The sequence below is a fragment of the Numenius arquata genome, chromosome 5 (assembly GCF_964106895.1).
Source record: "Numenius arquata chromosome 5, bNumArq3.hap1.1, whole genome shotgun sequence".
In the NCBI taxonomy this organism is placed as follows: domain Eukaryota; kingdom Metazoa; phylum Chordata; class Aves; order Charadriiformes; family Scolopacidae; genus Numenius; species Numenius arquata.
Window position 1 is genome coordinate 45375103 of NC_133580.1, and position 27118 is coordinate 45402220.

General features: G+C 58.8%; 1 protein-coding gene across 1 annotated transcript; it reads left to right on the plus strand.

Annotated features, from left to right (window-relative positions):
• The first annotated feature begins 1289 nt into the window (after window positions 1-1289).
• Window positions 1290-24882, plus strand: VAX2 (ventral anterior homeobox 2). Its single transcript, XM_074148149.1, has 4 exons — window positions 1290-1374; window positions 1586-1846; window positions 7290-7477; window positions 24394-24882. The coding sequence occupies exons 1-4, from the start codon at window positions 1290-1292 to the stop codon at window positions 24880-24882; spliced, it is 1023 nt and encodes a 340-aa protein (XP_074004250.1).
• Window positions 24883-27118: the final 2236 nt, after the last annotated feature.

Sequence of the window (27118 nt, forward strand, 5' to 3'; positions counted from 1 at the left end):
CCATGGGGGGACAGAGCTGCCCGGGACCCCCGGCCTAGGAGGCCGCCCGGTGGCCCGGCCGCCCCGGCTGGGCACGGGGAGCCGCTCGCCTCAGTGATGGTGCCGGTGTCGGAATCGGCCCGGTGCCCAGAGACGGCCCGGGGGGGCCGCGGTTGCTGGGAGCGGCTGTGCCGGAGCAGGGGGGGTTTCGGGGCTGTCCCGCTGCCCCTTCCTGGGGAGGCGGTGGGCTAACTCCGGCAGCAGCGGAGACCCTTGGACTAGCAGGCTGCGGGGACTGCGGGGCACCGTGGGGAAGAGGGGTCGGAGCCCCCCCGGCCCCCATCCGGCCCGGAGGAGCGCAGGCAGTCTGGGGCGGGGGGGCGGACGACGATGACAGACGGACGACATAGCCGGGCCGAGGCCGGGTTATCTCTTTATTCGTTTCCATCTCGGTTGGCCCTTTTCCTCCGCGGCGGGGGTCTCCGCGAGTGAGCCCCCCGAGAGGAGGGCACCCCCGCCACGGGAGCAGGAGCCGGAGCAGCCGCCCCCGGCCCTGCTGCCGCGCTGTCCGCTCTCCCGGGGCCGGGCAGCGGCTGCCGAGGGACTCTTTGTTTACCAATCGGTGTCACGGACCGGGAGAGCAGGAAATTGCGTCTGTGCCGGGCCGTTAATTTAAAATCGTTCCTTTCCTCCTACCGCCTCTTCCCGAGCCGCTCCCCGCCGCCCCGGGGGCTCTACTGCCCGCTCCCGGCTCCGGCTCCGGCGGCGGCCGGGGGATGCGCAAAGGAGCGCGGCGTAGCGGGGGAGGGCCGGGCCGGAGGTATAAGGGCTCAGTCTTCTTCCCCGGTACCACCCTCGCCCGCGTCCTCCGCATCTCCCTCCCCTCGGCATCCCCTTCCCCTCCGCCCCCTCCTTCCCTAAAATCACCCCCCCCCTTCCTCCCCATCTCCCGGTATTGATTTTCCCGCACGCGAATCCCAGCGCAGCGCGGAGAGCCCGGGCACCGGCGGCTCCCTCGCCCGCTCCCGCCGTCTCCCCGCCGCCTCCCCGCCGGGACCGGCGCTCCATGGAAGGGCAGCGGCGGCGGCCGGAGCGCCTGAAGTTTGCCCGGAGCGAGGTGCTGCGGGAAGTGGAGCTGGGGAGGACGAGGGCGGAGGGTGTGAGAAGGGAGGGATGCTCAGCCGCCTGTCAAAGTTTTTAACTCCTTTTTAACCCCATTTTACACTCTCGGGACGCCCCGACGGATCCTGTCGCCCCCCCACCCCCGTCACCACCCCCGGCCGGTGGAATGGGGAGGGGGTGCGCTTTAAATGCCAGCCCCCCGGGTGGGAGAGGGCCGGCTCCGCCGCGGAAAGGCGGGAGGGCGACGGCCCCCGGCGGTCTCCGGCCATGGGGGTGAGCTGGGGCGCGGTGCCCCCGGCTCTGCCAGGGCGCTGAGCCCCGGGGGGGGGGGGGGGGGGGGACTGGGGAGGGGCGGGGAGGGGAAGGGGTCTGGGGAAGGTGGGGGGGGCTCCCCTCCCCCCCCGCCTAGTCTTGCCTCCTCTCTCCCTCTCTCTGTCTCTGTCTCGCTCCCTCCTGATGTTTGATCCCGCCGCGGCGCCCGCAGGGATGAGCGATGGAGGGGCCGAGCCTGGCAGGAGCCCCGTGCTGCTGGCCGAGCCCGCAGCCACCGGGCGGGCCCGGGAGAAGGCGCCCACCCGGGCGGAGCTGGAGAGCGCTCTGCGCGGCGGAGGAGGCCGCGGCGGCTTCAAGGACATCCCGGGAACGTCGGCGATCAGCCCCGGCTCCTCCAAGCAGTGCGCCCCGGACAGCGAGAGCCCGTCGGGAGCAGGCGAAGCGGACTACTGCCGCCGCATCCTGGTGCGAGGTACGGGCAGGGTCCCCGGGCCCCGGCTCCCGCTCTTCGCTTCCCCCACCGGGGCACTTCCCGGCTGCGCTCGCCCCCGTCGGCCGGGTCCCCGCTTCTCTCCCCGGGGCCGGGTGGCAGCGGGATGGGGCTCGCTTTCCGCCCCCTCCTTCCCCGTCACTGCTTCCAGCGCATCCCCGGCCGCTCCCGGGCGCTGGCCGGCTGCGAACTCCGGCCTCACGGCCCCGCCGCCGCCGCGGCTTCCCCCGGCTCCTCTCCGTGCGGCAGGGACCGGGCCCGGTTCCCCAGCCCTCTCCGCCGTGCGGCTCCCGGGAGCGGGGCCGGGAGCGCAGCCGGGCTCGCCGTGCGTGCCCGCCTCCGTTTGCGGCCGAGGGGCCGGGCTCGGCCGGGTTCAGCGGGCCGAGCCGGGGTCCGGGGGAATAACCGCGGGGCCGTGGACCACCCGGGCCGGGTGATCATCGCCGGGGGGATGCGCAGGCAGCGGGAGAGGGGTGAAAGCATCAGCTTTGCTTTTAAAGCGTTGTCGCAGGAGAAAAGCGTCACGGAGCGGCGGCGAGTTAGGGGCTATTTTTTTTTTTCCCCCTCTTTATAATACCACTTGCTCGCCTGGGGATGGGGGGACGCGGCGGGTTCGGCCCAGGCTCGGGGCAACGGCGGGACCCGGAGCCGGCGCATCCCGCCCCGCCGCCCGCGCTCAGCCCACCGCCGGCCCGGGGCTCGCCGGGACCAGCCTGGGTTGTGGCGAACCCCGAAAGTTTGGGGCTCCTGGGCGGGGATGCGGCAGGCGGGCAGGTGCCGAGCGCTCCCCGGCTCCCGGGGCGGCAGCGCGGCTCCATCCCGGGGCCGCGCTAGGGATGGTCAGCGTCCCCCCGCTCCGCCGCCCCGCAAGCCGCAGCCCGGAGAAGCCCCGTGGCCGCTCGGTAGAGCAGGACCGAGGCTGCCCGGCCCCAAATCCAGCGCTCGGGCAGGGCGAAGAGGACCGGAGCCGCGGCCCCGGCTCGGCCGTGTCCTCCCTCCCTCCTCGCTGTCCCGGGAGCGGCGAGGCCTGCGCCGGGTCCCTGCTCGTTCGCCATGAGCGGGGCCTGGCACGGCACGGCACGGCTCGGCCCGGGCATCCCGGCCGGCGCGGAGGCCGTGGAGCGGTTGGCGGCCGGGTGGCAAACAGCTCCGCCGTCCGCCGAAGCCTCTTTCCCGGCTGTTGCGATAGGCGCCTGTCGCCGACAGCCCGGCTGTCGCAGCCCGAGCCCTCCCGGGCACCTCGGCAGGGGAGCGGGCAGCGCTCGGGTGCCGGTACCGGGGTCTCGTCTGAGGCGTCCCCGGGTCCTCGGTGCTCGCCCAGGCCGAGCCCGACCGACGCAGCCCCCTCCGAGGTCAGGCCGGGTCAGGCCTCTCCTAGGCCCGGCCTCGAGCCTACCGGGGCCGCCCCGACGGCTCCGGGGCTGGGAGCGGGGCGGGGGTCGGTCCCCAACCCTGGTGCGAGGTCCTCGCTTCTCCCGGTCCTGGGGACCCTCGCCCGGGAGCCACCGGTCTCACCATCTTGCTGCAGCCGCCATGGCGCGGACAAAATGGTGGCGGGGAGAAACGGCGCAAATAAACGGGAACGGAGCCGGAATAAAGCGGGGGGATTGCGGCCAGGAGACTCGATCTCCGGGACCACGGGCCCGCCGGCTCCCAGCCCTCCCCCGGCCAGGGACCCGTTCCCAGGGATGGAGTCGGTGCCAAGCACCGGCCGGCGCCAGGGAAGCACCTCCTGGTTGATTTTTGCAGAAGGTGGGGGTTTTAATTTTTTTTTTTTTTTAAGATATTTAAAAATATTTTTCATTTTTCCCCAGACGCGGGGTGAGCCGGCAGCGGGGGCCGCAGGGACCGCTCTCCCCCACCTCTCTGCCTGTCCCGGGGGAAGGAGCCGCATCTTCCCCCCGTCTTCCCGCTCCGGCACGGCCCCGCCGCAGCGCTGCCGGGCGCGGAGCGGCTGCCCCGGGGCTGCCTCCCGCTCCGGCCGATCCTCGTGGCCGTGGCTCGATCGCCGTGGCTTTGGTGCGGACGGGGCTCTCGGGGGAACCTCCCCCGTCGGCAGAAGCCGGTTTGGAAGCGGTGGGGTCCCCCGTGCCCTGGGATAGCCGGGAGCGGAGGGGGGTTCCCCGTCCCGGTGCTCTCCCGGGGCTCGGCCGGGCTCAGTCGGCTGACCGGTACGGCATGGTACCGGGGACTAGCCGTGCGGGACGGAGCCTCCAGCTACCGCGACAGGGTGGCTCTGCCCACGGAGGCGGCCCTGGCTTCCCGGCCGTTCCCGTCCCGTCGAGGTGATAAGGCTGGCGGGGGCCGTTGGACGCGGACACGGCCGGGGACTGCAGGCCAACAGCGGGCCGGTCCTCAGCGGGGATTAACGGGACAAAGAGTCGCCGGCGGCGGCCGGAGGAGCCGGGCAGCTCTGGGGCGGTCCCGCTGGAAGCATGGGGGCTGCAGCCCCAGGGGCAGATAGAAGGGGAGGGGGGGCAGATCCGGGGTGCTTACCCCCTCCACCCGGTCATCTCCCGGGGGCTGCCCCAGTGCTGTCCCCGGGGAGCGCAGGTGGGATGTGGTGAGCTCTAGGGGGACCCCAGTGCTGTTTGGCGTGCACCGAGAAGGGCTGTGGGCTCCTGTGCCCCCCAAGTGTGCCCCGAGTTGTGTGTGCCACCATGTCCCCACCAGCCCCAGGCATGGGGAAGGACAGGTGTACGTATTTAGGGCTGGCAGGGTGGGTGTGCGCCCCAGAAATGCCCTGGCAGCCATGTCGGTGCAGAAACCCCGTATACACGGGGGTGTGCGTGTGTCTCTGTGCAGGGGAGAAGTGTCCCTCATGCACACGCGAGTGCGTGATGTGTCCCTGGGCTTAATCTGTGTGTGCCTGACTGCTGTGTGTGTCGGTGTGCAGGATATGTCCTTCCTACGCCTGCTGTGCTGCGCTGCAGAGGGTGTGCGGGCTGTAAAATCACTGTTCACCAGCTTGGGGGTCGGTTCCCCAAAGCTAATGCCAGCTCATCTTCCCTCTGCTCCCCAGCCATGTCCGCCTATCCCACCTTGTAATATTTAGCTGCCAAGGCAGAGGAGAGCTTGATCCCCTTGGCACCAGACCTCTTTCGGCATGATTTCAGTCCCAAACCTTGTCCTGGATGTGCTGCCGTCAGGTGTAGCCTGGTCGCCAAGAGCAGAACCTGTCACCATGCCCCCGCTGGGGAGGCCAAAGGCTGCTGGAAAACCCTGGGCAGCCACAGCAGGACCTGGTGGGTGTTGGGGGTCTGGGATCCAGCGTCTGATGGGAGAAGGCTCTCTGGAGGGAGTTCATCTGGCAGGATGGTGTTGTGCCCTTCCTGGTATGGGGGGGATGGCTGTGAGCCCCCCAAAACCTGCACAGGCAGGCAGCGGGGAAGGTCTGCGGCATGCAATAGGGCTGTGACCTGCCTGTGCTGCAGGGGCGGCAAGAGGATGGAGTGAGGGGTTTTTCCTCTCCCCTGCCGAGCTGGCACCACAGGCTGTGCCCCCTTCCCTCTGGTGCTCCAGCCCGCTCCCCCCACCCCATGGCCCAGCTGCTGGGGGAAATAACAATAAATAATACCCATAATAATGCCGGCAGTGCCGTACGGAGCGGCGAGGGCAGAGGGGCAGATACTTGCAGCTGCGGCTGGAAAGCATGAGTCTCTCTGTTAGCTGCTCTTTGCTGGCAGCCCCGGCTGTTGTTGCGTTGGGGGACCGCGGCGTGGGCATGGGAGCGCGGACGTGGTCTGGGCATCATCCCTGCAAACGCTCTTCTTGCAAAATGGTTCCCGGGCTGGCGTCCAAATCCCACCAGATACCCCACCAGAGATAACCTCCAGTCCACCTACAACCCCTTTCCTTTCTGACAGCCTCTTGCCCACCCTGGATCAGAGCCCGTACTCTGAGGGGTCCCATAGAACCCTCTCCCACCCTGGCATTCCCAAGCCCTCTATTGCCCCGGTGCTTCCTGCGGTGCTGTTCTCCAGCGTGAAGTAGGCTGGCCATGCCGGCACAGTGCCTCTGCCATGTACCACAACGTGGTGCTGGGAAACTGTCTTCAGGGTCCCTCTCCCAAGTCTGTGCTTGCTCCCCGGCCCTGCTCCCCCCATGCCAGCTCCCAGCTGCTGCTCCCTATTTCCCCCCTTCCCATCCCAGCAATTTTATAATCCTTCCATGCCTGAGTCAGCCAGAAAGAGAGAAAGCAATTTACCTCCAACCAAAGCTGCTAGGAACCTTGGGTCCCTCCAGGCTTGGGGCTGCTTGCCCGGTGTGGCTTCTCTGGCTAGTTTTTAACCTGCAGGAAAGCCACTGGGCAGAAATGGGGAGCTCTGTGGCCGGGGGTCCCCCAAACTGGGCTCTCTGCTTGCGTTGCTGGTGCTTTAGGAAAGGCAGCGCAAGGGACAAGGAGCATGAGGGGTTTGGGGTCTAGCAGGAGCCCAGCGGGCAATTTCCAAGGCTATTTTTAATACCTGGTGCTGCATCTGGCACACAGAGCCCGTCGGTGTCTGGCAGGGGGGTGACTGGGCACATCCCATCCCATAGAGCTGGGGCAGGTGTCCTGGCACCTCGGGGCTTGGGACTCTGTGGATTTTTCTGGGAGAGCTCATCCTTTGTCAGTGGAAAGTAAAGCCGTGGTCCCTTTGGAGGGGCCACAAGCGGCATCTGAAGGCGTGGAAGAGGAGGTGTGGTGCTAACGTGGGAGCTAAACCCTCCAGCTTTTGTTTCCCCATGTCCAGCTGTGGGCAGCAATAGTCCCGGTCTCATAAAATCTGCTGCCGTGAGCGGCTCGGGATGTGCAGCACTTCCAAAACTTGTCCTTTAATAGAGAGTTGCTCCAAAGTAGGAGATGCTGCTTTTCAAGAAAATATTCCTTCAGTGAGAATAATTCTGGAAAGGGAATTGTAATAGAGATTTTTTTTTTCCCCACTATCTCCAAGGAAGGACAGAAATAAAATAAAAAATATTTTCAATCAAAAAATCTTTAATTTGAACTCTTTCTTAGTATAGCACTGTTTTCTGCTTTTGGCTTTCAGAAGCTGTTATTAGATGTGATTAAATGCTTTGGTTTTTGATTTCTATTTATCTCATGGAAAAAAAAAAAATCCTTATTTTTATGAAGACTTGTTACTGTTCCCTGGAGGTTTATAAACTTGCAACATTTGGGGCCAGAGGGGACAACCGAACTGTTTTAGCCGGAACAGGATGCCGCCTGTTTTAGCCACAGCTTGGAGGATTTCTTACAGTTATTCCTGCAGCGAGCCCAGACACTCAGACCAGCCCTGATGGTGCAGCCAATGTTTAATTCGGCTTTTCCTCCCCAGTAATGTCTATTTTCAACCAGTTCCCCCAGCCCCCTTCCTCCCCAGCCCAGCTTTTTTCCTCCCTGGCGACTTTTTCCTGACGGCCCTTCTCCCCGCTTCCCTCCCAGATGCCAAAGGGACGATCCGGGAGATCGTGCTCCCCAAGGGCCTGGACCTGGACCGGCCCAAGCGGACGCGGACGTCCTTCACGGCGGAGCAGCTCTACCGCCTGGAGCTGGAGTTCCAGCGCTGCCAGTACGTGGTGGGCAGGGAGAGGACGGAGCTAGCGCGGCAGCTCAACCTCTCCGAGACCCAGGTAAGGGTCGTGGTGGCTCCTCCGTGGAGGGGATAACCCTGTGGCGTGGCCACCCCCCTGGGGACAGGCGTGCCAGCCACCGGCGTGGTGAGGGTAGTGTGGGGAGGCAGGGGCAGGCAGAGCCGGCAGAAAGTAGGGCTGAGGTGGGTGAGCAGTGTCCTGGGGGGACGTCGGGGCTGAGCCGAGCCTGCGGTCCCAAACCCGGGCGGAGGGGCTTGGTTTTTACTGGTGTGGAGGGGCACTGGCTGGTGTTTTGGTCAGGAGCCGGGGCTGAGCGTGGCCGGGGGGAAGCGTGCGTGGTGCTGCGGGCAATGACTCTCCTCCACCCCTTTCTTTTGAGCTGAAGGTTTAGGGTTAGGGGGCCAAGGGGTAGCCCTGAGCGGGGTCTGCAGGGACCCCCCCAGCCACACTGCTCCCCCGTGGGCAGCATCCCCCAGTTCCTCCAGGAGGGTCTGGCAAAGTGGGGAAGAGAAAAGAGCAGGAGAGCGTCAGAGGGGACCTGAGGTCCTTTCGGCAGAACCCACAGCACAGGACGGGTGAGCGGGGTCGGGAATTGTCGTGGGTGCTGTTGGGATCGGGCGTTTGGCTGTGTATGAGCTGGATGGATCCTGCACGGATCCTGCACCCCGCCGCTGCCCCCCCTCTGCAGCCTCTGTGGCTTCAGTCTCCTGCTCCCAGCAGGGAGGGAATGGCATTGAGGACTGTCCCTGCCGACCCCGAGCTGCAGCGTGGCCTGGGCATCTCTTCTCCATCCCTCTCCAACCCCCTGCACGCACGTCCCCAGCTGGAGCTTTGCTGGCGGGGAGAGATTTTCCTGGTTCTCCTCTGCCGAAGTTTGCCAGGTGCGGAGAGAGCTGGGCTGAGCGGCGCAGGCTGGGCAAGCAGAGACGGGAGGGGCTGTGGAAGTTTTTCCATTGCTTGGAAGCTGGTGTTGATGTCTGCTAAGGAAAAAAGTGCATCTGATGGGGTTGTGGTGGTTTCGGCTTGAAAATTTATACGGAAATAGTAATAATAATAATAAAATTAATGAAGACAGACTGCAATGCAAAACAGCACAGCTGGGAACTACCGAAAACCCCGTCGGCCCAGTCTGCCCCTTCTCTGGCCAGTCAGGCACGTTTGGAGACAGCTACATGGTTTCATTGATTCAGATAGGAAATAATTTCTATTTTTCCAAACCTCTTGTGGAACAAACCTGTCTCAGCAGTCAGGCTCCTGGCTCCAAGCTCCTGCTGTGCGCCGAGGAGGTCTGATTTTGGGGAGACCCTGTTGCTCCGTGGTGCTTTGGCACTTGCTGTGCAGCCACTGCATGGTCCTGCAAGGGGGAGCAGAGCCTCAGCGCACCAACAAAAACAGTTGCTCTTGGTTCTTCTGGTGAGGGAGCAGGGCTTTTTTCGGTAAGGAGCAGGTTTCTGTCTATGGGATACATGCAAGAAGGTGCTGGTGGGTCCCTTTCCCGGGATCCGTTGAAGCCCCAGTCCCAGTATCACCTCCAAGGAGCTGGGAGGGACACGGGTGGGCTTGGCCGTGCCATGCTGGGAGAAGAGCTTCGGCTCCCCAGCAGGCGTGGGAAGGGACGGGCAGCTGGTGTGGCTGGCTGGAGCGTGGGGCAGAGGGCTGTGTAGCCCGGGGCCAGGAGGGCGCAGCCTCTCTGTAGGGACTAATGTCTGCTTATTTACTGCTTGCTTGGTGCCTCACTGCTGCCTTCATCACTCAGTGAGAAAATTCACACCCTGTAGGCCATGGCTGTCTCTTCTCCTCTTTTCTTTTCCTTCCTGCATCCTCTTTTCCCCATCTCTCTCCTTCATCTCTGTCTTTTTTAATCCCTTTCTATGCTTTTCACATCATTTCCTTCCCTGCAGCAAACACCCAGTTGTACCTTCCTGGCTCCCCTCTGCTGCCCATCCCTCCCCAGCCACCATCGTGCCTGGGGACAGCAGTGCCAGGCTCGGTGCCTGGTTTCCTCCTCTCATTAGCAGGGTGCATCCCTCCTTGGGATATCATTTCAGGCTCTCTGCACACTCAGGCATCATCCCCTGCACCAGTTCCCCAATATTCATGGCTGGCAGGTTTCCTCAGTCGTTGCAAGACCTGGGCAGCCACAGGATTTTACAAGACCGCTTAGATCTGGAGGGTATTGCACGGCTCCATGCAGTGTACTGGTCTGATCTGGATGTGACCTGGAGACTGGATAGTCACCACCAGCCACTCCTGTCCCATGGGACTCCTCTATGTCCATCAGCTCAGACAGAGACAAACCCAACCTTTGCAACAATCAGAGTATTTTTGGTACTTTTGGTGATTTTTCTCTCAGCGTTATCCAGGAACAGCTCCCAGGACTTAGGGCAGTTCATAGTATAATTGCTCCATCTAATATTTTGTTGGTGGATTCACAACCAGCAGCGTCTTGCGGCTCTTTCTTGGTTGACATTTGTGTTGTGCTGGTGGTTGGGACAGTGGGACAGATCCTTTTTGTCCCCTCATTGAACGATACCCTGGTTTCAGGATTAGGAAGCTTTCCCTGCCAGCTGCTCCCGGCTTTGCTCTCTTCAGAGACCCCAGGGTGCAGTGGGACCCCACCGTGTCCCACTGTGGGACGGAAGAGCAAAGCCGGGGCCGCAGAGGAAGGGGCCACCGAGGAGGGTTTTTGTGCCTGTGAATATTCAGAGGGGAGAAGAATGATTCATCTTGGCTCCTCTGCGAAGAGAGAGTGGTGCAAACAGCGTGATGAGATAGGAAGAGACACGATGTCATCACAGCTGGAGAGCTGCAGCCAAGCGTCCCCGTAAGTGGGTCCACTGATCAGGCTGCAGGCTGATCCTGCTGGAGAAAAAAACAGGCCTCTTTTAGGCTCTTATTTTACTTTCCTGGCATCTGATCCTGCTTTTTGGCAGACTTCGAGGCAGGAGGCTATCACTGCTCCTTGCAGGGAAGCCAGAATGGCACACCTCCATGCTGGGGAGTGGGAATCATCTTGCTTTCTTTTCTCTGGCCCTGCCCCAGGGGAGAGGGAAGGTCACTCAGAGGAGAAGGGAGGTCACCCAGCACGGAGAGGTCTTACCCAGGCTAATGCAGGGAGCAGCAGCACAGCCCCTCGCTGCTGGGGAAGGCTCAGAGCCTTGTGTGCTACCACCGGGGCTCCTTGGCCCAGAACAGCAGCAGCTGCAGAAGCTGGTATCCATCGGCAGTCACCATGGATGAGCCTGCCCTCCCCTCACTGCTCGCTGAGCCGCCCGCCAGCATCCCGCTGTGCCCCGGGTCACCTTGCTGTCCCTCCAGAGCCAGCCCCGCACCTTGTCCTTGTGCCTGTCTGTGGGGCTCAGCCAGGTCTGAAGCACTGAAGGGACACAGGGGGAATTTTGGAGCCACCCATGCTCAGGAGAGGATGAGGAGGGTGCTTCCATCTACGCCAGCTCTCTCCAGCCCAGGGAATTTGCCTCCTTCCTCCAGGAAGACATACACTGGTTCTGCCTCGCTGGGAGCTGCTCGGGCTCCAGCCCAATGCCATTTGTGCTTTTTCTAATTAACCCATGGACATAGTCAGTGTTAAGCGAGTTTAATTAGCCAGTAGAATATTTTCATTAACTTGTCAAGCAACAGCCTGGAGATGCGGATGTGCCAGCTGCTGCATCCCAGGTGAGCTCCCACCCCACATCCCAGGCACGGAGAGCTGCGGAGGGGCTGCTCAAGCCCACCCTGACAGCCCATCCAGAATCCATCCCCCGAGCTCCGAGCAGAGAGTAGCCCGTATCCATGCATTGGGCTTTCTCCAGGCAAAACATCCCACGGCATTAGGGGAAAAGTGCCCCTTCTTAGTGTCATTAAGGGATAGAAAATGCAAGGCAGAGAGGAAGCTGTGAGGCAGAAGGACCACGGGGGGATGGAGGAGGGAGGATAATTCCCACAAATCCCCCGCCAGGAGGGGAGGCAGGATGGGCTGGCCGAGGGGATTTGCCTGGGCCCGGAGGCTTTGCTTTCTGGGTCAGGAGTTCAATGCCAGGCTCAGGTTCAAGTGACCTGGTGTGTTTGCCCTCATTACAGTGGGGACAGAAGGGACACTCACATTGAACAAGGGCCCCTTTTGAGGGCTGGGCATCCAGGAGGTCAGGACAGGGCTGGTTCTATCATGTTCTCCACGCAGCAGCCAGCTCTGAGCCTTGTCCTTCTGCTGAGAGGTAGCTCACCCCTTCCCAAAGTCAGGAGCTTTGTGGGGCAGAGATGTCTTCAGTTGAGGAGGCTGTGCCCAGGAGCAGTGCTGGAAGCTTGTGGACAACCCATGCATCTCCTGGAAGATACTGGTGAGCTTTTGGGCTCCTTGGCTCCTATGCAGCATCTGAAGACCCTTTGTAGAGGGATGGTGGGGCACAGAGCGGAGAGAGGTCTTAGCATCACAATTCTTGCCTGCCTGGCTGCTGGAAAGTCCATGGGACTCCAGTGGATCCCCTGGCATTCCCTTTGCTGCGATGGGCTCCATCACAGTCAGTCTGGCAGACCTTCCTTGGACAAACTCCTGGGCCATCCTTGACAGAGGCTGGGCTTCTACTGCTCCCTCACTGCCAGTGGCCCGAACCCCACCGAGAATCCTGTGCAGCATGGGGAGGGTACTCACCGCACAGAGCTTTCAGGACCGTGATCCCCTGGACATGGAGCAAAACATATGTGGGAAAGCAGCTGAGCCAGAGAGGGGCGGGAAGGTCTATTTATAGCCTGGCAATTAAGATGGTGCCGTTAAAAATTAATTACACCTCAAGTCATTAACAACTATCAGTCCCTGCAGCGAGAGAACAATGAAACAATGGTTGGTGCCAGTACAAATTGTCCTCTCACAGGGAGACCACAGGGAGCTGTGGTCTGGAGGAGGTGAGAGTCATCCAGAGCTTGGCGATCGGAGCTGTGGGTTGGGGCTTCCTCAAGGGACAAGAGGCAGGTAGGACCACAACGCTGCTCTGCTTGCCGCAAAGTAGTGCGTTCCTCATCCTTGGAGTCTCTGCAGTCCTCAGAGTGCAGGGAAGCTGAATTTCTGAAGCTTTGTTGAAAATCCCTTTTCTAAACTGTGCAGAAAATACTGGTGTCATAGCCCAGTGTGCTCTTTTCTGAGGAGGCCTCCATCCCCCTGCCCGCCCATCCATCATGCTCTGCTGTGAATAGGAAAATAGTCTCTAACACCTTCTGTGGTTCATGTCACCTCCACCCAGCTGCTTTTGTAGCATTCGTTTCATGTCCTGGGTGCTTACACTGACACTTCTCCCGTGGGTAACTGCCCACCAGGGAATGCTTTCTCCCCTCTTGTTGGGGAAGCTACAGCCCCACATGCTGTGGGTCAGGATGCCCCATCCTAATGCAGCCTGGTTTGGGGGCTGCTGCTCCCACCCCCCCAGTGCTGTTCCCAGCTGATTGCTCCTGTCTGTCCCCCTGGGCCACTTCTGGTGCTGCTTTTTCTGCATGGCCTGAACTAACCAACCCAGTGGAAGGGTGCCCTGTCCTGCTGGAGCAGTTCTCTGCCAGACTGGGTTTGACCCACCTCCTTAAGGGACCTGGGATACTCCGGGGCTGGTTCAGGGGATGTGGGGGCAGTGGGATGGAGAGGCAGCTAGCTGGGGGAAAGCATCTTGTCCAACTGTGGTAGCCTGCAGCCGGCTCCTGCTGCTAAAACCTTGGGTACTGAGGCTGATCTTAAGTGAGTGCGTGGCAATGGGGGATGTCAGCCTGAATGATCCCATTTAGTGACTCCCAGGTCAGATCCAGATGCTGAAGGTAACTGGCTCCCACTGGCCTGGAAGGGAGGTGGGTCCTGGGTCCCATGGCATGTGGTGGCCACTGGAGTTGCCCAGGGTCCCCCTGGAAGAAGGCATCTCCGGTAGCTTCTGGGTCCACTTCCCACATGCCAGCCTGTGTCAGAGCATGCTTGTGGAGTAAACCTGCTCATGTGGAGAAGCTAATCCTGTCCCCTCCTTGCGGCGGGAGCACGTGGTGGGGTTTACCCTGCAGCCACGGGACCCTGGGCTGGTGGCAATAAATCTGTGTTATAAGCAGGTACCATGTAGTGGTAGGACCAGGCTGGCACAGCCCGGCCGCTGCCTCCGCCTGCCTGGCCCTGGCCCTGCCGGCCCCTTGGGTTCCTCAAAAATTCACCTTTTTGGTATTTTGTTTCCCAAAGCATGTCAGGGAGCTGGGGAAGCGGGTTTGGACAATGAGCACCAGCTTCTTGGTGGGGAGGAGAGAGGAAAGGAGCAGCTCTCCTCAGGGTGGGAACAAGGGGACCCTCCGGAAATCGGACTCTTCTACAGGACAGCTGCTCCTGTGCTGGATTAGGTAACCCAAAATATCTGGGTACCTCTACAGTTCCCCAAACTCAACTGGCACTAGGCAAAATGGCTAATGTAAGTAAATGTGAAATAATTAATTGAGATTTTTATCGTTAAGCATTTTCAATTGAAAATGCCTGCACAGTAAAAAAACAATTACAGAATTTGTGATAGAAATTTTCAGTTCTAAATGTTGTGAGCATGCTGGGTGTTTCCAGAGTGATGTCCAAGGCTTTCTCAGCATATTCCAAGTGGATATAATCTAAGAGAGTTTGCTTCCTAAAAATGATGGTTTCTGAAGGAAATTGGTTTTGGTGACAGTTTTGGAGCCGGCTCTGATGCTGAGGGCCCAAATCTCAGCCACTGCCCAGTGCCCCACAACCCACCTGCACCCTCCAGCCAGGTGCTCCCACCTCCCCGGCTATGTTCTGTTTTCCACTGGGAGGAAACCATACCGGTTTGTCTCGTATGTGGGATATGGGAGGAAACAACATGTCCACGTGGATTCTTTCTGCTGGATACTGGTGTCATTGGAGGGGACATGACCATGGGGATGGTCCTGATGTCCCACCTGGCTCCCCCGCATTCAAAGAGGCAAGGGGTTGTCTCTCCCCGATTTTGGTGTGTCGGAGGACACTCCCTCAGGGACACTTTGCTCTGGGGCGACCGGTCTGGATGGTGGAGGACACTTCACCCCTACCAGACCTGCCTGCAGAGCCCAGCACTGTCTCTCCCTGCTCCTTCATCTCATTTGCAAAGGGTGTGGAAACACCAGGGACATTCCCTTGCTGTGAAGCAGAAAATATCCTGAATTTTGAGCAAAAGCAGGCTGAGGAAATGCTTCTGCCTAGAGTTTTGGATTAGCAGTGTGGCAACCAGCTGCTCTGGGGACGGGCTCCTGGCCGAGGTCACAGCCAGGTCCATGGGGTCGGGGACAGTTCCTGTCTTGCTTGTCCTCAGCACACTGCCCGACTGCATGCTGGAGCTCGGTGCAGCTGAAAGCACGGCCCCAAGCACGTCTGTTCTGGGCTGTGGCAGAGGGTTTGGGGTGGATGGCACAGCCGGGGTGGCCCCAGGCACTGTTGGGGCACAGTGGGGCTGGAGGAGAAGCTGAGGGATGAGTCCATCCCTGCTCAGGTCGGGCTCCCCGTTCCCGCTGTGGTTGGGGAGAGGCAGATGGCTTGTGCAGCCGCTGTGCCGTTATGAAACCTCTGTCCGAGGCAGCTTTGGGCAGTGAGCCTGCTGGCTTATGCAACACAGGGAGCCTGAGCCCGTGCCGAGCCTTTGCCTGCCCCAGCCTCCATGGCTCCATGAGCCCATGGTCCCACTTGGGATGGAGGGAGGAGGAGGAAGGGTGGCCGGGGAGATGGTGGTGCGGCAGGCTGGGTCCCACCTGCCCCCATGCCGGAGCGGGCATCAGCTGATGGTGGCAGGGAGCTAATCCCGGTGAGGAAAATGGCTTCGGCTGGTAGCTATGAATAGTCCCAGATGGTTGGCATGCCGGAGGTGCGCACGGCACGGGATGTGTGTGTCAGGATCAGCCCCGCAGCAGGGAAGCCAAATAATAAACACCATTAAAAACCAATAACGTATCCCCCAGCCCTGCTCGTGTGGGTGCTGGGATCTGGGGCAATGCTCATGAATGTCCCGGGGGAGGATGAAGACCATCCCCTCTGGCTGCTGAGCACGGGGAAGCCGAGGGGCTCAGGCGTTTTGTGGGGCGGTGGGGGACGCTGGCATTTTGGGGGGCGGTGGGGGATGCTGGCGTGCGGGACCGTGTGCGCCGGCGCGAGGAGGGTTTAATGAGCAGGCGTGACGTGCCCGCTGCCTGGGACCGGGCTGAGCCGGGATGGGGATTTCGGGCTCCCACCAGCAAACGGTGATTGCTCAGGAGTGGCGTCCCACTGCTGCTCAGCCACGAGCTGGCAAAACGCATCAGTTAAGCTCCAGATGATATTAAAAATTAGCCGAAGAGAGGGGAGTGCACTGCCCGGTCCCTGACTGGCCACTGTGGCCGTATCCTGCTCCGGAGTGAGGAGGGGAGTGCTTTGGGCAGCGTGCTGGGATGGGTGACCAGAGCAGGGGCAGAGCGAGGCAGTTGCTGGTCTGAAACCCTCAGCAGATCCTGGGATCACCAAGCGCCATGGTGCAATGCGCTCCCACCTTGCACCTTTCCATCCCTGGAGTGTGTGGGGAGCTTGGCCTGCTGGCGGGGGGTCTCCATTGGGATTAACTGCTTGGAAATAATTTGTTTTGTAGCTCGGAGGTGTTAGGTAGAGGGCAGGGATCGGAGCAGCATCCCAGCTCCCAGCAGCTGCAGGGCAGGCTCAGCCACCAGAGAAGGGGCTGGTGGAGGCAAAGGCCATGCTCAGGCACTCCTTAAATTCTTGGCACTGGGCACCGGGGACGAAACCCCTTGGGTGCTCAGTGCTGGTGCCACCACACTGCTGATAGCCATGGAGAAGCCATAGTCACGGTAGGACTGCTCCTGATGCTGCCGGGACTGGGAGCAGAGCTGCCTGCTCTTGCTGTGCCATGGCACAGGTGCTGCATGCCACCGGCCACTCTGTGCCTGGAGCTGGGAGCCTGCCCAGAGCTGATGCCATGGGCTGTGGCCACTGCTCCAGCGGGTGGGGAGATGCCAGGTCTCCGCTGCCCATGTTTATTCCCTTCCCTGCAGCTCTGCGAGCGCTGCTGCCCTCACCCTGCCCCTGCCTGACCAGGGAACCGGGGTGGGGGGGGACTCGGCAAATCCCTCTCCAGCAGCTTGGGCAAATGCAGGGAGACGTGACCCCATGCAGGTGCTCCAATTTGGGGGGGGTCTGTGTGCACATGTGGGGATTCCGGTGCGTGCACACGTGGTGGGGCGTGTGTGACCACACACGTGTGTGCAGGAGGGTGCGTGGAGCAGGGTGTGCATGTGCAATGCAGTTGTGTGGCGTTTGCAATCGGGGAAAGGGTTTATAAACCATTCGGTGCAGGACGTGGCGTGGTGGTAGAGGTCTTTAGTGGAGGGAGAGGGTGGCTCAACCGTCTGCCTGTCCATCCTGCTGCTTGGCAGGCAGACAGATGGACAGACGGTGCCTTTGCAGAACACCCCCACAGCGGCACCCTGAGAAGTTCAGATGCTCAGTGACATTTTGAATCGGTTTCCCTTTGCGAGGGGAGCAGGTGACACCAAAGACACGGCTCTCCTGCTTTCCTCCCAGGTGGGGAGCGGCGATGGTGCTCCATGGCATGTGGGGAGGGATGGGGAGAGGCTGGGCTGCAGGGTGGGGGTTCCAGGGAGCTCCTGGAGCCAGTTCCTGGGGGCTGAATCATTCCTCAGGGAAGGGCAACCACATGCAGAGAAAATCCCAGCGGATGGAGAAGTCTGTGGGTATGTCTCTGTGACCCTCAGCAGCTCATGCACTCTCATAGCAGGCACTAGGGGTGTGTATGCATTTAAAAGAAAAGAAATATAAAATAATAAATAATATAAATAACATAACATTTTAAAAAACAAAATAAAAATAGAATAGAATAAAATAAAATCAAACAAAAAAAAACAGAACAAAAGAAACCAGAATGAAATTAAAATAAAATAAAATAAAATAAAATTTTCAAACCCCCAAAATATAAAATGAACCCCTAGCTGCCTGAGTAAGACAGACATAGGACCCAGAGGCAGCATGGCTCTCCAAGGGCTCCACTTCTCGCTTTCCAAGCTGGCCAGTGGCCCTGTGGACACTCTCACTGCAGTAAAAGCTGGTTGGAAGTGGAGGGAACTGCAATATTGCTTTCTCAGCGGTGATCAGCACTGTTTCTGCACTTTCCTTGCCCTTTTCGTTGAAGGGCTCACTCGGTGTTTGGGCAGCGATAGCTTTGGTGTGAGCAGGGGGGAGCATGCCAGGGGAAAGGTTTCTTAGGGAAGAAGGAAAAAAAGAAATAAATTCAGTCTTTACATCCCTGCTCTGAAGCTGCTGCACCACGCTGCCAGCTCCCCTGAGGCCCTTCTCCCAGCAGTTTGGGATTTCTTTGTTGTGATTTCTTTTTGCCTTACTCCCTGTAAATGGGAATGTGATGGGAGTCACGTAGCCTGTGATGGATGAACTTGCAACCTGAAGTCCTCGGGGTTTCGAGCCCTCTCCTGTGCTGCTAGGTGACAGCAGGACTCGCAAGGACAGGGGGACGGGGTGAGAGGCTCCGTGGTACCATGGGGAGGGCTACCAGCTGGTTTTCACACCACGCACTAGGAAGCATCTCCTGAAATGATCAGGCAGCAGATTTCAACCTTCCAAACTACTTTTTCACCCAATATGCAGTTGAGGCTTCATACTCTTGGTCATTGCTAGTTGGGCACCACGTCCAACCTCTCCACCAGCAAGAAAAGGATTGACCTTGTTCCAAGGAGAAGGTAGCTTCAGCTTCTGATGTGAAAAGATTGGGTGGAAAGAAAATCTTGCATAGGGGAGAGGAAAAGGGTATCTGGGACCTGCAGGTATGAGTCAGTCAGTGATGGTGGTGGTAGTTTATTGTGTGCTGAAGTCCTGAAGGCTTTGGGTGACTCTGCCAGTCTGCGACAGACTGGACAGACCTGTTAGAGCACTGGGGTTATTGCCTTCCCTTTCTGCTGGTTGTCACTGCAGTGCATGCTCTGGTAGCACCTACAGGTCCTAGGGGAGGTGGACATCCACTATGCTCAATACTCAGACGCCAAAGTGAAAACACTACTGTCCCTGAGCAGCACGTTTCCATGCAGGGTTGTGCAGAAAACAGAGGGGTCAGAGGTGCCGGCGTCCCATCTGGTTGGTGTCAGAGGTGGGAACTACATGCCTGTGTCCCAGCTGGGTACCTTCAGACCTTGTCTTGTATCTACAACATGACAGGCTTAGACCTGGATAAGTCTTCTAGGAAGGCACATGCTTTTTTACCCTCTGGTTAGAGTCTCTGCTCTGGAAGCCACGTCTCCTCTAGAACAACCATGTTGCTGTGTTTAGCATCAAGCCATCTCATGCTGGCCAAGCACTAGTGTTCTCAGTGCTCAAAACATTTGTACTTTTATCAGAAGGAGGAATGCATGATGACGTGACCACATCTGTCATGTGTGTCCCAAAACCTGGAAGTCAAGGTGGATGGTTGTGGTGAGAGAGCTAGAGCTCCCTTGTCCCTTCCTGGTGAGTGCACATGTGGCTGGTGGCTGTTCTGGTGGATAGACTGAGATCTCTGCCCTGATTTTTTTATGGAAACATCCATCCCAGGACAGAGCAGATTTTCCTGATTGATTTTCATGCTGCAGGACCTAGAGAAGTCTTATGCTTCCAAGCTCAAATGGACTCAAAAGGCAGAAGGACCTTTCTGGTCAGCTCGTAGGACTTTCTTCCTCACTCTAGTTGATCCAGAATATCTCTTCTAGGAAAACCTCCAGCTCTAACCAAACGGCTCAGTGTGACGGTGAGCACACTCCTGTCCCAGGAATGGTGCTCTACGGGCAGTTCTCCGCATTGTCCACCCATAATGTCTCTGCCGTTGGAGTCTGCCTTGCTTCAGGCCAGGGATCACGTCCTACCTCTGCCTACTCTGATAAGAAGTCCCCTGCTCTTACCAGTCTCTCTTCTGCTGCAGAGACTGAGCAAAGCAGAATTTCCAGATCATGACATCCTGACATCTCTCCAGCCTGTCACTTACCTTATGGAAAGGTAGACACTAGACCTGGTCACAGTAACTGATTGAATATCCAGCACCAGGACTCCTTCTCCAAACACTCGTATGCATTTATAAATCTGCAGATCGTGCTTATCCTCATACCATCAGCATCATGCTGTTTCTTGCATGCCATCTCTCCTCAGGCTTTCAGAGTCATCTCCTCTGTATGGCTTGCCTCCTCCCTGTCCTCTGAGAGCCACCTTCCTTTTCTGGTGAACGCATGACCTCTCATGTCCTGCTCTTTAGTCACATCCAAATGCCTGCTGTTGTCTATTTGTCTGCATCCAAGCTTGACCTCACTGGTCTGTCATGTGTGGTCCTGCATCCCACAGCCCCAGGCAGGGGTCTTGCAGCCACCAGGAGCCATGGGCTCTTCCTGGGATGACTCCGCAGCAGGGGCAGGTTTATCCCCTCCTCCCCTTGCCCTCCCCAGCTGTCCTGGCTGTCTCCCAGAGGGACACATCTGTGAATTCGCCTTTTTCTCCATTCCTATGGAAAGGGTGCCCGTGGTCTCACTTTCTTCTTCCCACCCCCAGTCTGGCAAGAGAGCTGGAAGTGGTTAGTTTCCTCACACAGCCCTTCAGTTATTACTGTAGCTCACCGTGTCGGTAACTGAGAAACAAAACATCACACACAGGGCTACGTTACCTCCTCCATGGATGCTGGAGATGTGGTGCCCACCAGGGACGTGCCAGCATGGTCCTCCCTACCCTTCCTCCAGGCCAGACTGGGAAGGGTGTCATTGCCATGCCACAAGCATGCACCAGTTCACCCAGTAACTTGGACGAGGAAGAAAGCTGCTTTTTTAGAGAAGGAAATGAAGACAATCTCATCAAAGCAGACTTTGGCAAAGCACTGGCTATGGTGGCTGATGGGGAGTGGTGAATGAAACTGGAGCAAAAGATGACTAGAGAACTTTCAGTGTGGAGGAGAAACTGTTATTGAGAGGACATGGTGGAGGATATTACTGAAAGACGAAGCATCAAGGCTGGAGGGAAATTACTCATGGATTTGTCAAGGACTGCATCTGGCTGAGCTTATTTACATCTCCAGTGATAGGAACTCAGGGCTTGATCATAATGGAGGATGAAAAGGACATGGATCTACTAATTAATGACAAGCTGTATATGAACTTTAGCCATGAAGGCAAATGTGATCCTGCTCATCTGATATGTCACCAGTGCGGATGGGGAAGAGCTCATGTCAGTCTATGAAGCATGAAGAAACCATATTTAGCATAGTACGTTCAGCTTGGGCCATGGTGTTCAAGGATGATGGGCACAGAGAGGAGCTGCAGAGGTGGGTTGAGGATGGGAGAAGCTCCTGCAAGAGGATCAGATGTAGAACGAAGGCAGGGAGGGCTACAGAAAATTTCTATCTGTACCTATAAATGGAGATGCAACCATCACCAATGGCACCAGCCAGCCCTAGTGAAAGAGGAGTGAGAGCAGAGGATATCCCGGCTGGGAAGGGGCTCGATGCTGGGATGATCTCCCAGCAGCAGCACTGGGAAGGAGGAACCCAATGGGTCCTCTTCGGCCGAGGACCATATTGCCACCCTTCCCCAGCTGAATCCCATGTTGGGATGTTTGAGACCAGTGTCATCTCAACCCTCCCTTTCTCCTTCGTGTCCTTTACAGTTTCCCCTCATGTGCCCGGTGGTGTGGAACTGGCTTTCAGCACCAGAAATTAATGCACATCAATATCTACTTCAATTTATATCAATCTATTTATTGGACTTGCCCATCTGTACTGTTATTAGTTGTTGGCATTCAGCATCATACCTAAACAGATGACTGCTGCCCCTCAAAGTTACTCCCCAGCTGACCAAGAGCTCCCAGGAGAGGCAGCAGCACAGACCCAACATGGAACAAAAGCCAAAACACCCGGGAAAAATGAACTCCCCACAGGAAGCCAGAGGTGGAGGGGGAATCGAACAGACCTCTGGAGACCCTGACAAGGGCCCTTTGCTTTTATGGAGCTGTGTTTGTTTTTCACAACCTGTAGAAGACAACCAGAATGTAAGAGCTGACCTTAGGGTACACCAGGATTGAGGAGCCTGTCTCTACTGGTGGTCAGTGGTGAAGGAGTAGAGAGAATAGTATGTGGGATGTAAAGTGGTCCAGTTCTTGCCATATCTTTGCAGCCACTGGCATCTTGGAGAGCTCTCACCATGAGGAGGTACCCAGATCATCATGTTAAATCTTGATGGATATGTTCTCCCGCAATTTTTCCAACTCCCTTCTTCAGCCACTTGCATTTTGGCTTCCAGGGCACCCTGCAGCAGGGACTAACACCATCTGTGCTGCCCAGAGAGGTTCTGCCTCCTACCTTGCTCAGGTTTCCAGCTGCTACCTGGTGACCACACCTGATGCCTCTTAGTCCTTGTGTTAGGAAAACCCCTGACTCCTCATGGTTGTTCCCCTTGGCTGCACCAGCTGTGGTGCTGCAGAGCGGGAGCATGCTGCACCTGCCTCATCCCTTGGGGCTTGGTCCTTCCTTCTGCAGGATGCCCTGGTGTCTCTGCTTGCCCTTCTCTAATGTGCAGTGGCAGGGCTGTGCCTCCGCTCAGGTAGCTTGCTCCAAAGTCAGTAAGAGCATTAACCGATGGACTGGCACCCTGCCCTGGCTCGTGCTGCTCAGCATGATGTCAGACTAGATATAAGGAAGAAATTTTTTATGACGGTGGTAAAACATGGGATTAGGTTGCCCGGAGAGGTGGCAGATGCCCCATCCCTGGAAACATTCGAGGTTAGGTTGGACAAGGCTGTGAGCAACCTGATCTAGTTGAAGATATCCCTGCTGATTGCAGGGGGCTTGGACAAGATGTCCTTTAAAGGTCCCTTCCAATCCAAACCATTCTATGATTCTGTGATTCTGTATCCTGTGGCCTCCCCCTGCCGTGTTAGGAACTGCGTTTCAGAGTGCTTTGCTTTCAGAGTGGTGCTGGGTGTGGGAAGGGTAGGTGCTGGTGTACCTTCCCTGCTGAGGAGACAAGGAACCCGCTGCCACCTCATGCTGTGCATCTGGCTGGGCTGGGAAAATGCAGCTTGAGGGCAGCTCCTACAGGCTTTATGCCCATCCTCAAGGACATAATCATGCTGAGGGCTTTTTTTTTGAGCTGTTGCTCTTCCAGAGTTGGCTGGCTGGGGGATGCTTTGAGCAGAGAATGCTGGGGCTGTGTGTTTCTGTATGGGCTTACACAGGACCTTTGTTAAAATGTCAGTAATGACATGGGGTTGCGGGGCTGCTCTGCGCTCCCTAGAATTTGGCAGCTTGAGGAGGTCCCCACCAGAAAAGCTGGTGAGCTGCTAATTCTGTGTCAGGTTGCCGTGCCCTGGGACATGGGACCACCGGAGAACACAGCCCTGCCCAAACCCATCCCACTGGCATGGAGGGACTGATGGGGACAGCAGGGAGGGGACGTCAGCCCTGGAGACCCGGCTGGGCTGTGACGTGGACCCAGCAGTCCTGGGGGCAATTAGGGATCCAGGGTTCCCTATGCAGGGCCAAGGCGTGCATGGGCAGGGAATGTCCACTATAGCTTCCATGTGGGACCCTGTGGGTAAGGGGGGTAGGATGTGGGCTGGCAGTGGCCTGTGGTCCCAGCAGGTTTTGGCTGCGGGGTATTAGCTCAGCCCTATGGTCCTGGTGTCTCCCATTGCTCGGGAGCAGCTCCTGCTGCTCCTCCCTGAGCATCCCCAGCCTCCGTCCGGCTTCACCCAGGCGTCAGCTCCACTATTATGTCCCCGGAAAGGGGCCAAGGGGCTGAGACCTCCTCCACCCCCACGCTCCATTAGCTCTGTACTGTGGGTCTATTGTGCCAGGGGACGCGCGAGGGCCGTGTCAGTGAGCGACTGACCTGCTCCAGTGAGTTTCCGATGACTCGGATGAGTTCAAGACCCTCTGGCCCTGGAGCAGATGGGGACGGAGTCTGTGCCGATGTGCTGGGGTTGACTCCTGGGGTCCTGGCCAGCGCCCGACTCATCCACTCCCGTCCGCCACGCTCTAATCTGAGTGTCTTCCCATCCATCTCCTTCCCTCACCTCCATCTCCATCCATCTGTCTCTCCCTCACGCCTCTCTCTGTCTCTTTCTCTGCCTCTCCTACCCCTCTGCTCTGTCAGGGAGGGACAGAAGTGGGGGGCTGCCCTCCCAGGGGAGAGGTTAGGGGATACAGGGGCAGCTGCATGGGGGCAAGAGCTGTGGGTTAGGGACCAGGGACCATGTCTCACCGGGCGAGTCAGGGGCAGGGGAGGTCCCACAGGGCCTCAGTCCGGGCTCGCTCCTTACTTTGGCCAGAGGCAGGTTGGGGTAGGGATGTCCCCATCTGGGTTCAGGCACAGAAGCAGGTCTGTGCCCAGAAACCCAGGGCCACCAGAAGCCATCCTGTTGCCTAACGTGTTCCCCAGCACTGTAGCAAGGCCAGGAACCCTCCACCCTGCCCTGTGTCTCAGCCCGGAAGGGTGGGGACACAAACTTGGGTTTGAAGACCGTCATAGAGGAGAACCCAGCATATCCCATAGCTCAGCTCCCCCGAGGAGAGCCAGCACAGGGCAGAGCTGGGCAGTGGCGGGGTGGCTCAGCCCTGGGCTCCTGGCTCCAGGCTCCTACCTTGGGGTCCCACCCTGGGCTTCTGTCCCCAGGCTCCCATCCCTGGGCTCCCACTCCCAGGCTCCTGTCCCGCTCCCTCCTGGCACCTGCAGGATTTTGACATTTCCCTGGAAGCGGCAGGCGGGAGCTACTTCTCCGCAGTCCCTGTGATGGGGGATGGATCTCGCTTGGGCATTTATTTTAATACATCTCTCTCTCTCGTATCTCTCACTCTCTCCTGGTTCTCACCTCTCTTTCCCTGGCTCCCCCGTGCTCTCTTTCCGTCCGTGCCTTTCTGTCCCCCTACCCTGTCCCCCCACTCCCTCCCCCCCAGGTCAAGGTCTGGTTCCAGAACCGACGCACCAAGCAGAAGAAGGACCAGAGCAGGGACTCTGAGAAACGCTCCACCGCCACCTCCGAGTCCTTTGCCACCTGCAACATCCTCCGGCTGCTGGAGCAAGGCCGGCTCCTCTCCGTCCCGGCCCCCCCCAGCCTCCTCTCTCCCACCTCCAACCCCATCGGCAGTCCTACGGGCAACGGATCCAGCTTGGCCACCCCAAGAACCACATCCCCCGGGCTCAGCAGTGGGAACAGCCCCCCAGGGCCAGGAGCCTTCAGCCTGCAGATCCCTTCTCTTGCCTCCTCCTCCTCCTCCTCCTCCTCGCCCAGGCTGCCAGCCGCCCCGCTGTGCTTTGGGGGGCCGCTCCTGGGCAGCCTGCATGACCTCCCGGGCACTTACGGACTGGGCACTTCTGCTTTTGAGCCTTACACGCGGCTGGAAAGGAAAGACAATTCTATACCCAGCAAGAAGCCAAGCCCTTAAATCAAAATGAGTGTCAAAAGGTCTCCCCCCTGCCCCCATCCCTGCGGCCCCCACGCACCCCGTGCCCCACACCGGGGTTTGATTTGGCAAGTGGGATGTGGAAGACGGTTTACCGCCCGTCCGGGTGTGTGTGTGAGTGTGCACACACGTGTGTGAGCGTGCACGCCTGGCCCCTGCCCCAGCTGCACCAATACAGCCGTGGATGACACCCTGCAACTCCTCGCCCCAGGGCTGACGCTGAACCTGCTCATGCCTGGGGGAGTCCCTGGGTGTCCCCTGTTGCCAGCACTGTCCCGTCCCTCGCTGACACCACTGGATCTGCCAGGGCCATGTCCCTGCTCCAGGTATCGCCTGTTCAGGGTTTGGAAGACGATGCTGTGGTCTTGCTGTGTGGGCTGGGAGAGAAGCAGCTCCAGGGGGAATGCTGGGGCGTTGCTGGACTCTCACCCCAGGGCCCATGGTATTGGGGTCACTGCCAAAGCCCCGGGGAGCAGGAGGGTACCCTGAAAGAGAAAGGACGGGGGTCTTTGCCTGGCCCTGGTGTCCCTGGGTAAGCGTTGGGACTCAGTTTCCCCACCTGCAAAGGGCTTTGTGTTTTGGCTGAGGTTGTCTTGGAGCATCCTCGTGGCTGTGGGATCCAGGTCCCCTCTGCCAGCAAGGAGCACTGCTCCCATGGGATGCTTGTCCTCTGAGGGACGGGGAGATGTTGGGGATCAATGGTGGTGGTGGCCTCTCCATTCCCCTGCACCAGTGATCCCTATGCTCAGGAGCAAGCGGCCACTCTGACTCGAGACATCCTCAGGCTCCTCCGTGCCTGCTTGTGCAGAGCCAAAACACTGTCCCAGACCATGTTTTGGTGCTGTCCCACCCCGGCATATGCCCAAGGATGCTGAAGGAGGCTCTGACCTCCTTGGGGATGCTGTGGTGAGCTGGGGCCAGGCCACCATCTTGCCCCCCAACAGAGGGGATGTGAACGTGTGGGCAGTTGTGATGCTGGGCTCTGCCCCTCTGGGTCAGGTCAAACCAGGGGGACTCTTTGCCATCAGTGGAAGCGTGAAGAACCCTCAGCCCTGTCCTGGGGTGCTGGGTACTTATCACTGGCACTGCAATGAGCCCCATCCCAAGCACTGGCCTAGCAGCAACCCTCCCTTTGCTCCCATCACCCAGCAGCACCAGGGGCCAGCTCTGAGAGGTGCTGAGCACCCACTGCCTGCAGAGGGAGAGTCCTGCCCTGACCCTCAGGCAGCCCCAGCTGCTCTTCCCACCTCGACACCCTGATCCCAGAGGGTGACGATGGCTTCTCGCAGGGTGGGATTTGGCCTCAGGTGTGCGGTGCCAGGGCTGTTCTCTGGCAGGGCAAGGTTTGGGGATGTTGTGGGGTGAACGAGCTTCAGAGGGTTGATAGCGGGCTTGGAGCCCCTGCTGGCGGCAAAAACAAGAGGGGCACTGCTTGAGGTGGCCCCTAAGGAAAGGGGGAGCATGGCCCCCCTGGCATCTGCTGAGAGGCATCTACACTGGGCAGTCTAGTCCTTCTGTGGTGTCAGCATTGCCTTGGCAGGGTACTCTGTGGTGGTATCACCTTGGCAGGATGCTCTGTGGTGGCATCACCTTAGCAGGGTACCCTGTGGTGGCATCATTTGGCAGGATGCTCTGGTGGCACAGCCCTAGCAGGACACCCTGCAGAGACATTGCTGTGTCAGGAGTGGGGTGATACCCTGAGCCCCCTACCAGTGCCCAGAACCTGCTCTGGGGCTCTTCCCCCTTCTCCCCTCCCCCCCCCCCCCCCCCAGCCTCAACCTGAGGGGCTCCTGCATCTTCCTGCTGCGGTTTAATGTATAATAACGATAATTACCACTGAGCAACTTCCCAGCCTGGTGTCAGATGAGCATCGCTGCATAGGCTGCAGACACCCACCCAGGATGCTGGTCTGAAGGGACTGGTCCCTAAGGGGGACACAGCTGCTAGCCCGCGTGTTCCCAGAGTTTTGCAGGGCAATATTTAAAATAAACAATTTTATGAAAAGGTTTCAGTGATTTTTATTTCTCCTTTAAATCAAGCATTTCTATGAAATAGTATTTATTGATCACCTCACATCTGGAGCACTTTATGGGAGCGAGCCCTTAGGTCTCACGCTGCTCTATTGAGCTCAGGAGGCATCAGCAGGTGGGGAAACTGTGGCAGGGTTTTCCTGGGGATGTAGAAAGCAGGGACAGAGTTTGGTTCATGGTGATGAGCT